Source organism: Oreochromis niloticus, linkage group LG4 (genome assembly GCF_001858045.2).
Source record: "Oreochromis niloticus isolate F11D_XX linkage group LG4, O_niloticus_UMD_NMBU, whole genome shotgun sequence".
NCBI classification, from domain to species: Eukaryota; Metazoa; Chordata; class Actinopteri; order Cichliformes; family Cichlidae; genus Oreochromis; species Oreochromis niloticus.
In genome coordinates this window covers 14460032-14475311 of record NC_031969.2, presented here as the reverse complement: position 1 = coordinate 14475311, position 15280 = coordinate 14460032, and the positions used below count along the sequence as shown (strand labels likewise).

At 37.5% G+C, this 15280-nt stretch overlaps 1 gene segment (V, D, J or C); it reads right to left on the bottom strand.

Annotated features, from left to right (window-relative positions):
- Window positions 1–14445: 14445 nt before the first annotated feature.
- On the bottom strand, window positions 14446–14848 carry LOC109201980 (immunoglobulin heavy variable 4-34-like). The segment is given in 2 exon segments: window positions 14446–14730; window positions 14812–14848. Coding segments are annotated over 2 exon segments (282 nt in total).
- Between the last annotated feature and the right edge of the window lie 432 nt (window positions 14849–15280).

Below are 15280 nucleotides of genomic sequence, written 5' to 3'. Positions count from 1 at the left end.
TCTCTCTACTCAGTCTACAATCATGAAAACCAGTCTTGCAGTCCCTTTGTTATATTTGGCTACACATGTGTAAAGATCTGAATTTGCATAAACTCCTCCTTAAAGAGAAACACTTCATCTCATACAAACATCTGCACAGCACTTATAATTAAATATTTAAGCAAATATTATATTTATTTACAAATGATTATTATTTTGTTACTTAATACAGAAAATTTTTCTCTCAAATTTTATATACCAATTTATTTCTGATACATCAGTAAAAAACTCCATATATATTCATTATTAAATGTGTGCTCCATAAAGTAATACAGTCATTAACAATAGGAACAGTATGACTCTTTACTGTTAAAGCTCATGTTGATGGAAGTGGATTCACTACAACATCAGCTGTTGATTAAAAACTGGAACTGGAGCAGTAAACATTTTATGAGGCATCCAAAACTCCATAAAACAAAACTAAAGTCCAATAAAACTAATCTTCAGCATGGTGAATGATGGAGATATCAAAAAGGGTTTTCCATACAAAAAACAATTATATAAGAAAGTAACCAAACACCACTGACAGAATAAGGAACAACAGGGTGTCTGCCCACAGACAAGCAAAAACAAGAATACATAATTAGATTATTTGATCTCGGCATTATGATGTTTATGATTTAGATTTCACGGTGTCACTATGACTCTTGAAGAAAGCAATAAACAGCAGAATCCTCTGATGTCGTCTGCAGATTCAGCTGCTTTCTGCTGTTTTCTCTGGAGATGGTAAACTGGTGCTGAACTGCTGCGATTAATATTTCTGTCTAACACTCCCTCTATCAAGAATAGCGACCCCTTAAAACAATATCTCTTTTTTCTTAAATATACCTTAAAATCATTATTAGTCTTAGAGCTCCTCCTCTGGTGGCTTCATGTTACAAATGTGTTCATGCACTGAGGGGTTTTTGTTCAGGTCTGTTGATGTTTTGTGTCACTGTGACTCTCTGGCACAGTAATACACAGCAGTGTCTTCAGGCTGCATATTCTGTCCATTTAAAGTTACTGTGTTGCTTGAAGTGTCTAAGTCAATGCTGAATTTGTTCTTTAGTGAATCTTTATAGTATGAAGCTGAAGTATGTTTCATCCCAATCCACTCCAGTCCTTTCCCTGCAGGCTGTCTGATCCAAGCTGTCCAGTAGCCAAGAGAATAAGAGACCTGACAGGTGATGGTCAGACGCTGACCTGGCTGCACAATCACAGAGAGTGGCTGCGTCAGCTGTTCACATTTCACACCTGTGGAGAAAACATGTTGAATATAGTAACAGTAAGAATCAGTGTGCTGTGATCATAGTGATTCTGTTCAGTGAGACTCACAGGATCCAGCAGCAGCAGCAGAGCTACAGAGAACATGTTGGTGTTCAAAATGATCTGATGGGAGCTTCTCATCTTCTTCTGACTTTATATCAGCCTGTGAGGAAGTTTGATTTGCGTACAGAGGGATTCTGTTAGATTATACAAGAAAACAGATCATACTGTGGCATTGAGTAGTAAGAAAAAGAGTTTCAGCACAATTAATAAAAAATTACTGACGCCCATTTGCTGCACTGCTTTTATGCAGCAATGTTCATATTTTGCAGTCAGTTGTTTTCAGTGGGAAAAATCTAAAACCTAACAGTGATTAGCACAAAGTGTTCAGATGGTGAGTGTGATGCATTTAACAGCTCCTTTTAGTCCCCTTTATGAACTGGTGAGACAGAATACTTCAGAAGTACTTGTTGTTTAAACAAATGATAAAAGATTTAATAATGAGTTCATGCTGGTATTTGTCCTGCTCAGCAGCAGATTCCAGTTAGATATTAAATATGATTCATTCATGTTCCATTTCAGTATTTTAAACTTTTAGATTTCTTATAGAAATGTAAAAATATTTTCTAACATTTTTGATAAAAAGTTTAATCAGAAAATCAAACACTGCAAAATCAGCTACTCACCTTTTAGCGTGCATTTGTATGTGCATCTTTATACCGCCCCTTAAATATGCAAACCATATTCTTCTGCCATGTGTGTATCTGGCACAGTAACACACAGCACAGTGGTCTGGTATTAGTCTGTGCACGCTGCAGACATATCCATCTGCAAGTGCATCACTTTGTATCAATCCCATTGATACAATAACTGTTATTTAGTGTTTTAATACAAATACAATAATGTGCTTTACTGTTTTTTCTTCTTTTTTTATACAAAAGAAAATTCTTGCATACTGGTGGATTAACCATTACAGAAACATGAAAGTTTTACAAAAATAAAATCTCCAGGGCTGATATATGCAGCACTGACACTGCTGAAAGGCAGTTCTCATATATTATTATTTTTATATATTCAGATATTCATAAACATTATACTTATATATTAATATCATATTATTTGTTTTTAAATCATCTCTGTGTACTTCAAAAATTTTGTAATTCACCACCTGACTGTATCTGTGTGATTTATTGTACATACTATGGTGGAACAAAATATATATAATAAAAATACCAAAATTGATTCTATTTAGTCTGAACTGAATTAATGCTGATTAATGCATTACAGATGGTGTTTCTTCACAATGTTGTTGATGTTGAATAGCAATGAATTAATTTATGTTGATGTAAAGTGCAGAAAGCAAGTTTTCCATGTACTTGGACAACATTTATTCCTCATGTGTCACTGTGGCTCTGGAGCACAATAATAAAAAGAAAACGAGTGCAGATTTCATCATCATTATTATTATTATCATTAATATTATTATTATTAGTAGTAGTAGTAGTAGTATTGTTAAAGTGGGTCATCTTTGTTGATTTGAATCTACCTTTGATTAACTGGAAGTAATACATATAAGAACTTCCTGTGTTTATAAAGGCAGCCTGTTCATAGGGTAGTCTCTGAATAAGAATCCAGAGCCTGTACAGATCAGTCTGTGAGATTTGAATGACTGGTTCAGATTCTGTCAGAGTCTGACCATCAATACATGTCAAGTTAAATAGTTTGGAAACACAAATAAATGCTGTGTAATGTTAGAGTCTATAAATGTTTTTATGTGCCCAGCATAATAAGTGTCTATACTGCCTTTGGAACTACAGATGACTGTTTAAATACCCTGAAATATGTCACTGATAAATTTATGAGTAATAAAATAAATGTTTCAGAGAGCCCAGGATTCAGCAACCAACAGCATCAGCAGAGCTACAGGTGAACTGATGGGAGCTTCTTCTGTTCACAGCACTAACATCACTCTTTATAAGAGTCTGAGAGGAAGTTTCCTATGGATACAGACTGGCAATGACAAATTATAAAAGTGATAAGAGTTCTCCTGTCACTAATAGTTAGAGACTGCAGTCGTGGTGCAAAAATTCTTTGGTGCATACACAAAACAATGTAATTCACAACACTAGCTCAGAGATGTTTGACCTTTTTTATATCACTGATGAAATTTAAAACATTCAGATAAAGCAAAAGAAAACAATTACAATTACACAGAGATGAGCACAATGTTTTTGTCAGTGTGTTGATGTGTATTAATTAATTATTTATGCAAATTTAGCATTTTCTTTTTTTTTCTTTTGATATATTGAGTTTTTGTACAGAGTTTCTTCCTCTTGTGTCATTGTGACTCTCAAGCACAATAATAAACAGCTGAATCCTCAGTCGTCAAGCTGCTCATCTGCAGATATACCTGCTTTCTGCTGTTGTCTCTGGAGATGGTAAATCTGCCTCTGACTGACTGAGAGTAGTGGATATAGCTTCTATCATCCTCAATAAAAGCAATCCACTCCAGTCCTTTTCCAGCAGCCTGTCTGATCCAACCAGCATTAATATCATCACTGAACCCTGAGTATGTACAGATCAGTCTGTGGGAGTCTCCAGGCCTTTTAATCACTGATTCAGACTCAGTCAGTGTTTGACTGTCAGTACCTACAGACAAAAACATAATTAATTGCTTTATTTCAAACATTTCATAATGTTTGCAGAAGAAATGTGCTGTCCTTACCAGCCCAGTAAACTGACACTATAAGACAAACAAACATAAAGCCAGGACAGTTCATTGTAAAAGTCATGTCCCTCTGCTCAGTCTACAGTCATCAACCATGTAGTCCTTGTGTTATATTTGGCAACACTTGTGTAAAAATCTGAATTTGCATCAGTTTCTTCTCCACAAAGAGGAACACATGTCATGTCACACAAACTTCTGCACACCTCTTATCAGGTAAATCTTATCAGGTAAATGCACAAATTATGCTTATTATTTATTACATAATAGACAATAATTTTCTCTCAAAATGTATGAATTTCTGATAAATTTGTAAAAATCTCCATATGTAATAATCATTAAACACATGTTCTATGAAATTAATATTACTGTGGGAACAATATGACTTGTTACTGTTACAGATCATGGTGATGGCATCTCTGAAAAAGTTTCACAAACAACAGCTGTTGCTTAAAAACCAGCACTAAACGAGTAAACCATTTTATCAGACATCTAAACCTCCACCAAAAAGTACAATCCTCAGTACCTTCAAATAAACAGCCCATTAGATACCAGAGATGGGCAGTAACGCGTTACTTGTAATCTGTAATCTGATTACTTTTTTCAAGTAACGAGTAATGTAAGGGATTACCATTGCAAAAACGGTAATTAGATTACCGTTACTTTCACGTAGGAACGCTGCGTTACTGCGTTACTAAAACCGTGATTTTTTGCGAGAATGTCTCATGACAGTGACGTAAGCGAGTGCGACGTTCGTGGCAACAGCTGTGTGCACATCAACAATGGATAATATATCGAGTGCGGGAGAGAGCATGAGCATGCAGCGTTTAAAGCGTGGAAGTACTGACCTTACTTTGAGTTTGATTCCATAAAAAGTGACAAAAACATTAGTGTCCACTGTTCACTGCATGGGAAGAAAATTTCTTTTTACAGCGAAAACCCCCCCTAAACTTCCAAGCAAGCACCGAGTACGCTACGACATAATGTGAAATTCACAGAGAAACTCGCGGAGTCTTCAACTGACTGCTGCAGCACACCTGCACCAGGGCAAACATCCGCCTACCCCATTCCTGCTTTATAGGTGAAAATAGAGCAACAGGACCGCTGAGTCTTTGATTTTATTTATTTTCTGCTGTGTTTCACTTGCATCTATTTGAAAGAGTGAGTGTAAACACAAAAACATATTTTATTTTATGTGCTGGAATGTGCAGAAAATAGGTTTAAATGTTAAACGAATTTCTTCCAGTCAGAGAATGTTGCATATAATTTAATTTTTGCTTGATGCATAAAGTTAAAAGATTAAAACTAATAAAACAAGTTTTAAAAAGAGACTTTTCCATTTGATCACATTTTGTATGATGGATTATGCAGAAAAAGTAGAATTGGGCTGAAAGATCTATCACTTTATTACCTATTCAGGTTGTAAATCGTGTTTTTAAAAAGTAACTAAGTAACTAAGTAATTAATTACTTTTGAAAATAAGTAATCAGTAAAGCAACGTGATTACTTTTTTGGGGAAGTAATCAGTAATTAGTTACTGATTACTTTTTTCAAGTAACTTGACCAACACTGTTAGATACAATGATGCAGATATTTTATTTCTCCTTTCACCAGTGAAAGTAAATGTATCATCCTTATCTGACCAGTTCATTAAAAGAATGAGAAAAGTGAACCAAATATGAAGTCTGATGAAAACTATTTGCTGTATCTCTGTTCAGTCTACAGTTGGTACAATGTTTTACTCTCTGTCCTAAACTCTTTAGCATTTATCTAAAAATGAACAAAAACATAGTTTTGCATCAGCTCCTCCTTCTCAAAGAGAATCACACTAAAGCCAATTTCAGTATACTAGAATTTATTGACTTAACTATTGTTACATTAATTGCATTCTGATCAGACAAATCTTGTAAATCCACACTTTCTTTGTATTCATTTACTCTTTGGTCACCAAATCATACTTGATAATTTATTAAGGGTTATGATGAGTGAATCAACAGGAATTAAAACTGAACTTTAAAACTCTTCTATTATTATTTACTGATTCGATTGGTCAGTTGATAGCAGCAGTTCATTTATATAAATATGAAAACTTAATTTAACTTGTTGATTTGATGTGCTGAGTTTTTGTGCACTGTGGCTTTTGAGCATAAAAATAAACAGCAGAATCATCATTCATCAAGCTGTTCATGTGCTGATACACATACTTTCTGCTAAACCCTGAGTATGTACAGGTCAGTGTTTGACCCTCACTACCTACTGAAATGTGAGCAAATTATTAGTGTAATCGCATTTCTTTACATCAGTTAACTCATCCAACAGAATGTCTATCAGCTGAGAAACAAAGCAGAAACTGTAAAACAGCTAAATAAACTGATCTGGTCAATGTTAAAGTCAGAATGTCTTTGAACAGTCAACAGTGTGTCTGTTAGATTGAATCCCAACGTTTACTCTTGACCATATATATTTATATTCAAATTAGTTTTGCATCGACTCCTCCTCAGCAAAGAATACCTGAAAGAAGAGAAAATTATCCTGATTTAATGGTGATCGCTGTAGCTGATGAGCAGTGTGATGTATTAAGCAGTGGCCCCTTTGAAAGCAGCATGTGCTGTGCAAACCCCTCAGTTGAGTGAATGACCCAAAATGTTGTACTTGTACTCTATTTGTTGTGCCTGCTGATAATCTTTACAGACACTGTATGCTCCCGGTTCTTGTCTTTACTTTAGCCTTTACTGCTGTAATCATCTCAGGAGACGGTGAATCTACCCTGGAGTGACTGGTAGTAATAGATATAACAACTGCCTGTGTTTATAAAGGCAATCCACTCCAGTCCTTTTCCATGAGCCAGTCTGACCCAGTTCATAGCCCATATGGAAAAGAAATAGAAAAAACTTATAAAAGACGTGCATAAGATGTGGCCTACTTCATATAGTGAATCATATAAGGCTTATATGATTGACTCATGAAAGTGGCCACTTTCATATATTGTTTTAGTAAGTATCCAAAACATACAAGTTTCATTTATATAATTTTTCAAGGGATCTTATATCTGTTTTCACTCTTGTATGCTTTTCATACAAGTTTCACACAAGACAGATACAAACTTTACAAGATTTATATATATCTTTTCTATATACGAGGGTAGTCTCTGAATGTGAATCTAGAGCCTGTACAGGTCAGTCTGTGGGATTCTCCAGGCCTTTTACTGATTGGTTCAGATCCTGTCAGAGTCTGACCATAAACACTTGTCAAGATCATCAAATCACACAGTTAAATAGTTTTTAAATAAGTCGTCCTCACAGGAGACAAAACCAGAGTACTCCAATCTGCTATGAAAATGTATGAGTGATATTAGTTTTATCATTCCGGTAACAGTGGCAATTACACATAGTTGTAATATACACGGTGGGCCATTTATATGGATACACCATAATAAAATGGGAATGATTGGTGATATTAAAGTCCTGTTTGTGGCACATTAGTATATGTGAGGGGCCAAACTCCTCAAGATGGGTGGTGACCATGGTGGCCATTTAGAAGTCGGCCATCTTGGATACAACTTTTGTTTTTTCAATAGGAAGAGGGCCATGTGACACATCAAACTTATTGGTAATGTCACAAGAAAAACAATGGTGTGCTTGGTTTCAACGTAACTTTATTCTTTCATGAGTTATTTACAAGTTTCTGACCACTTATAAAATGTGTTCAATGTGCTGCCCATTGTGTTGGATTGTCAATGCAACCCTCTTCTCCCACTCTTCACACACTGATAGCAACACTGCAGGAGAAATGCCAGCACAGGCATCCAGTATCCGTAGTTTCAGGTGCTGCACATCTCGTATCTTCACACCATAGACAATTGCCTTCAGATGACCCCAAAGATAAAAGTCTAAGGGGGTCAGATCGGGAGACCTTGGGGGCCATTCAACTGGCCCACGACGACCAATCCACTTTCCAGGAAACTGTTCATCTAGCAATGCTCGGACCTGGCACCCATAATGTGGTGGTGCACCATCTTGCTGGAAAAACTCAGGGAACGTGCCAGCTTCAGTGCATAAAGAGGGAAACACATCATCATGTAGCAATTTCAAATATCCAGTGGCCTTGAGGTCTCCATTGATGAAGAATGGACCCACTATCGTTGTACCCCATATACCACACCAAACCATCACTTTTGTTGTTCCAACAGTCTTGGAGGGCTCCATCCAGTGTGGGTTAGTGTCAGACCAATAGCGGTGGTTTTGTTTGTTAACTTCACCATTCACATAAAAGTTTGCCTCATCACTGAACAAAATCTTCTGCGTGAACTGAGGGTCCTGTTCCAATTTTTGTTTTGCCCATTCTGCAAATTCTGTGCACCGATCTGGGTCATCCTCGTTGAGATGCTGCAGTAGCTGGAGTTTGTAAGGGTGCCATTTGTGAGTAGCTAATATCCGCCGAAGAGATGTTCAACTAATGCCACTCTCCAGTGACATGCAGCGAGTGCTACGCTATGGGCTCTTGCTGAATGAAGCTAGGACAGCCACTGATGTTTCTTCATTAGTGACAGTTTTCTTGTGTCTACATTTTGGCAAATCCAACACTGAACCAGTTTCACAAAACTTAGCAAGCAGTTTGTTAACTGTAGCATGGGAGATGGGTGGTCTCGTAGGGTGTCTTGCATTGAAATCTGCTGCAATGACCGGGTTACTGCGTTCACGAGATATCAACACAATTTCGATCCGCTCCTCACGTGTTAACCTCTTCGACGTGTCAATGGCTGTGAACAAAGAGAAACTTGTAAATAACTCATGAAAGAATAAAGTTACGTTGAAACCAAGCACACCATTGTTTTTCTTGTGACATTACCAATAAGTTTGATGTGTCACATGGCCCTCTTCCTATTGAAAAAACAAAAATTGTATCCAAGATGGCCGACTTCTAAATGACCACCATGGTCACCACCCATCTTGAGGAGTTTGCCCCCTCACATATATTAATGTGCCACAAACAGGACTTTAATACCAACCATTCCCATTTTATTATGGTGTATCCATATAAATGGCCCATAAGTTACATAAATTGTTTACATAAATAAGCTAAGCAAAAATTAATTTGATTTGAGTTAATATACTAATGCTACCTCTGAATGCCTATTGTTGATAATTACACTCCTTTTATGGAGAAGACTTTTTTGTATGTTTCCTCTGTATATTTGATCTTTACAAAAAATGGCACAGTTTCTGAATTACAAAAGTAAACCGTCTTTAAGCTTCTTTGTGACTCACTGAGTTTTTAAATGCAAGAATGCTTTAAGGGTTTTTGTACAGGTCTCTTCATAGTTTTTGTTACTGCTGCACAGTAATATAAAGCAGAGTCCTTTGGCTTTAAGTTGGACAGTCTCAGATACACCATGCTGTTCCCGTTGTTTCTGGAGATTTCTACACATCCTTGCATGCTGCTGGCATAAATGGCTCAAACCAAATAACCATCCACTCTAGTGTTTTTCCTGCAGGTTGTCTGATCCAGTCCATTCCTGCTTGGCCAAAACTGAAACCAGCTCCTCTACAGGAAAGACTGAGGGCTTCTTGGGGCTTTTTTAACACTGGACTGGAAGGAATGGACTCCAAAGCCTGACCATTCAAACCTGCTGAACAACCAGAAGAAAAAACAGATCAGTGAAAATCAAGGAAGAAAATAATGATTTAAACAAATGATCTCAATAAAAATAATAATTTATATATCACAACATGAACCAACATACAGGGCAGACAGACAACTGTAAGCAGGACAGACAGTCTGAACATCATCTTGAAAGTGAAGGTTTGAGCAAAGGGTTTCAAATCAAGAGGACAGAAGTCTGCACCTGGATTTTACTAGGTATGATGTCTGTGTTGTGTGGAGGAGAGCGAAACAGAATACACTGACATGAGCAGTGTTGGGTAAGTTACTTTAAATTAGTAACTTAGTTACATTACTAGTTACTTCTCTAAAAAAGTAACTCAGTTACTTCAAGTTACTCGTTACTTTCAAAGTAACTAGTTACTAGGGAAAGTAACTTTGGTTTTACTCAGAATTCTCTTGTTAATGTGTTGCTTCCCTAACTGGATACCCAGCAAGATTGCCAGTCTTCTATCTTGCTTACATGCCACAAGTGCACTGTGCCACCTACCAATAGAAAGGAAAAAATAATGTGCACATTTCCACGAGAGAAATCCCACGCCTGGACCGTCGTTGACCGCCGCCATGATTCTAGCCTGCTTTTTACATCCAACACAAAAACTGCAGTCATGGTGCTTTTGATTGTACTCAGAACTTGGAAATTCTGCCTTCTGAATAGGAAGATGTAGGTAACACCAGACTGCAGATGAGCTGCATACAGAGCTGGACTGGGACAAAACAATCGTCCCGGGCATTTTGACTAGAGACCGGCCCGCCATTATAGGAAAAATCATAAAGCCTTTGAATGAAAACAAACACTGTTGTGACAGTGATGTACACTGTTCTGATGGTATATATGTATCAATCTATCAATCGTTTGTTGTAAGACTCAGATAATTATTTTTTTTAAAGCGAGACATTTTAAATGAGAATAATAAAGAAAAGTATTTCCTTGTGCCCCCCTTTCCCTGTTAATGCCCTACCTGGCCCCCTGGCAACACTTTGCTAGACCCGCCCCTGCACAGTTACCAGCTGTCAGCTACTTAGAAAAGGATCCTGGTGTTATTTGTCTCTCAGAAACAGTTCATAACTTCCCTTCAACTCATTCATGTCACCTAAAAGGTAAACCTGTTTCTACATCACCTGTTCAGCTCTGATGATTCAGTAAGGACATCTCCTGGTTTCATCTGCATGTTTCCCTCTCACCAGATAACCAAACCGATATCATGACCAGCAGCTTTACAGCTGTGGCTCCAGCAAACATCAGCTGATACTAGAAATTAATATTAAATAAATTCTAACAACAGCTGATCAAGCTTAAACGTGCTGCTGTTGTTTAACGCGACATCCGCTGGTTTCCTCGTTCTGGCGCAAAATGGGGGATAAATAAACAAGAGAGAAAAGCCAATCAGCTGATCATTGATCAGTTTCGTGATTGAAGTAGAAACTGGAGAGAATGAGAGAAGAAGAGGCAGCTGTGCAGCTTCAGCTTTGTGTCTTTTTCATTGTAGCTGAAGTCCGGGACAAACTGTGTTCCTTTTCACCTCAGTACGAAACGCGTAATATTTTCTCTGAATACGAGACGATTCTGTTTTTTAGGGGACGGTTGGCAACTCTAATAATTAACCGTATGAATAAAATAAAGTTCAACATCAGTAACATAGCACCCACCCAGCTGTATAGAAACTCCGTCATGCTAGCTAGCACGCAGTACGAAAATGTCAGCATACCGAAAATAAACTCCACCTAAACTTGGTTTATATCTGACTCAGATAGACTGCAGGTCATAACTTCTTACCTGAAGTTCAGTTCACCTGACACGCGGACCGGCGGCCGCTTCGGGTCTCTCCTCTTGTCTCCCTTTTCCTTCATCCACCTGCTGGCTTCCACCACTTGCTAATGTTATTGAATCTGTGGAAGCTCCGTGATATCCACCACACGAAGTAACGAGTAACGAGCCTATCTAAATCCCAGTAACGAGTAACGCGTTCCTGGTTTTGGCATAATAACTAGTTACCGTGCTCGTTACCACAATAATAACGTAGTTACTGTAACGCGTTACTTAATAACGCGTTAGTCCCAACACTGGACATGAGACAGTTGAATAAGTGTGTGTTGCTTTTGATGTGTTGGTTGTGCAGCTGTTCAGACTTTACAATATGATTGTGTAACAGTTACAGTCAGTGTGCTGTGATACTGCTGTCAGTGTTTGTGTTCAATGAGACTCACAACATCCAGCAGCAGCAGAGCTACAGTTTTCTGCAGGGAGCTTCTCTCCTTCTGTTGCAACCAAGTGTCTTATATAAAGTCTTTATGTTAGTCTGGATAGAAGTTTTTTTGTGTACCGATGTGTGTATAAAGCAGATGAAGTTTTGAAAGACTTACATTTTTCAGAGTTTTTTTTTTATTATTCACTGAAAGCTTTTAACACAATCATAAATTTTAATATTTACACGTGAAAATAGGAAAACAGAATATTTAATATTCAAAGTTCTTGATAAAGCTGTTTGATTTTTTGTTGTTCTTGTTGTTGCTTAAATGTGCTGGACATGCTTTGAATGGTGGAAAGCAAATTCCGACTTGGCTGAGTTTTTGTACAGAGTTTCTTCCTCTTGTGTCACTGTGACTCTCGAGCACAATAATAAACAGCTGAATCCTCACTGGTGAAGCTGCTCATCTGCAGATACAGCTGCTTTCTGCTGTTTCCTCTGAATGACTGAGAGTAGTAGATGCTGCTACTACTACTGTAGATCAAAGAGATCCACTCCAGTCCTTTTCCAGCAGCCTGTCTGATCCAAGCAGCAAAAATATCGCCACCAAATCCTGAGTATGTACAGGTCAGTCTGTGGGAGTCTCCAGGCCTTTTAATCACTGGTTCAGACTCAGTCAGTGTTTGACCTTCAGTACCTAAAAAGTGTTAAAAGTTCATTAGTGTAATCAAATTTTCTTCACATAGTTTTATTTGTCCAATTAATTCGTTTGCTCTTACCAGCTGAGAAATTAAACAGAAAAAGAAAAAATGCTAAATAAAAAGGTCTGATCATTGTAACAGTTGTTGTCCAGTCTGCAGAGTGTATGTTGAGTCTTTGTGTTTTGTGCTGCGACATATATGAAGACAGTAAAGATAACAGTCTTGCATTGTCTCCTCCTCTTTTCAACACCTTTTAATTCATGGGGCATAATTTAAACTGACGATATCATGAACAGTAAAGACACTAAAAGTCGTATAATATAACTGAATAAAAATAATCTACAATTCATTCATGGTCTTAGAGCTCCTCCTCTGGGTGTTTCATGTTATAACTGTTCAGGCACTGAGAGGTTTTTGTTCAGCTCTGCTGATGGTTTGTGTCACTGTGGCTCTCGAGCACAATAATAAACAGCTGAATCTTCAGTCGTCAAGCTGTTCATCTGCAGATACACCTGCTTTCTGCTGTTGTCTCTGGAGATGGTGAAGCGGCCTCTGACTGACTGAGAGTACCGGATATGGTTGCTATCACTGTGGAGCCCAGCAATCCACTCCAGTCCTTTTCCAGCAGCCTGTCTGAGCCAAGCAGCATGAATATCACTGCTGAACCCTGAGTATGTACAGGTCAGTCTGTGGGAGTCTCCGGGCCTTTTAATCACTGATTCAGACTCAGTCAGTGTTTGACTGTCAGTACCTACAGACAAAAACATGATTAGCTTCTTTATTTCAAACATATCTTATTGTTTGCAGAGAAATGTGCTGTCCTTACCAGCCCAGTAAACTGACACTATAAAAAAAACTAACATAAAGCCAGGACAGTTCATTGTAAAAGTCATGTCTCTCTGCTCAGTCTACAGTCATGAAAACCAATCTTGCAGTCCCTTTGTTATATTTGGCAACACATGTGTAAAGATCTGAATTTGCATAAACTCCTCCTTAAAGAGAAATACACTTCATCTCATACAAACATCTGCACACCACTTATAATTAAATATTTAAGCAAATATTATATTTATTTACAAATGATTATCATTATTTGTTACTTAATAAAGAACATTTTTCTCTCAAATTTTATATACCAATTTATTTCTGATACATCAGCAAAAAACTACATATATATTCATTATTAAATGTGTGCACCATAAAGTAATACAGTAATTAACAATAGGAACATTATGACTCTTTACTGTTAAAGCTCATGTTGATGGAAGTGGATTCACTACAACATCAGCTGTTGCTTAAAAACAGGAAATAGAGCAGTAAACATTTTATGAGGCATCCAAAACTCCATAAAACAAAACTAAAGTCCAATAAAACTAATCCTCAGCATGGTGAATGATGAACATATCAAAAAGGGTTTTCCATACAAAAAACAATTATATAAAAAAGTAACCAAACACCACTGACAGAATAAGGAACAACAGGGTGTCTGCCCACAGACAAGCAAAAACAAGAATACATAATTAGATTATTTGATCTTGGCATTATGATGTTTATGATTTAGATTTCACGGTGTCACGATGACTCTTGAAGAAAGCAATAAACAGCAGAATCCTCTGATGTCATCTGCAGATTCAGCTGCTTTCTGCTGTTTTCTCTGGAGATGGTAAACTGGTGCTGAACTGCTGCGATTAATATTTCTGTCTAACACTCCCTCTATCAAGAATAGCGACCCCTTAAAACAATTCCCCTTTTTTCCTTAACACACCTTAAAATTATTATTGGTCTTAGAGCTCGTCCTCTGGTGGCTTCATAATACAAATGTGTTCATGCACTGAGAGGTTTTTATTCAGGTCTGCTGATGTTTTGTGTCACTGTGACTCTCTGGCACAGTAATACACAGCAGTGTCTTCAGGCTGCATATTCTGTCAATTTAAAGTTACTGTGTTGCTTGAAGTGTCTAAGTCAATGCTGAATTTGTTCTTCAGTGAATCTTTATAGTGAGAGTCCCCAGTATGTTTCATCCCAATCCACTCCAGTCCTTTCCCTGCAGGCTGTCGGATCCAAACTGTGTACCAGTCAAGAAAGTAAGAGACCTGACAGGTGATGGTCAGATGCTGACCTGGCTCCACAATCACAGAGGCTGGCTGTGTCAGCTGTTCACACTTCACACCTGTGGAGAAAACATGTTGAATGTAGTAACAGTAAGAATCAGTGTGCTGTGATCATATTATTGCTGTTCAGTGAGACTCACAGGATCCAGCAGCCAGCAGCAGAGCTAAAGAGAACATGTTGGTACTAAATATGATCTGATGGGAGCTTCTCATCTTATTCTGTGACTGACAGCATGATATCAGACTTTATATCAGCCTGTGAGGAAGTTTGATTTGCATACAGATGGATTCTGGTACATTATAAGAGAAAACAGATTGCACTGTGGCATTGAGTAGTAAGAAAAAGATATGATGATATGATTCATTCATGTTCCATTTCAGTATTTTAAACTTTTAGATTTCTTGTAGAAATGTAAAAATATTTTCTAACATGTTTGACAAAAAGTTTAATCAGAAAATCAAACACTGCAAAGTCAGCTACTCACCTTTTAGCGTGCATTTGTATGTGCATATTTATCCCGGCCGTTGTGTGTGTATCTGGCACAGTAACACACAGCACAGTGCTCTGGTATTCGTCTGTGCACACTGCAGACATATCCGTCTGCAAGT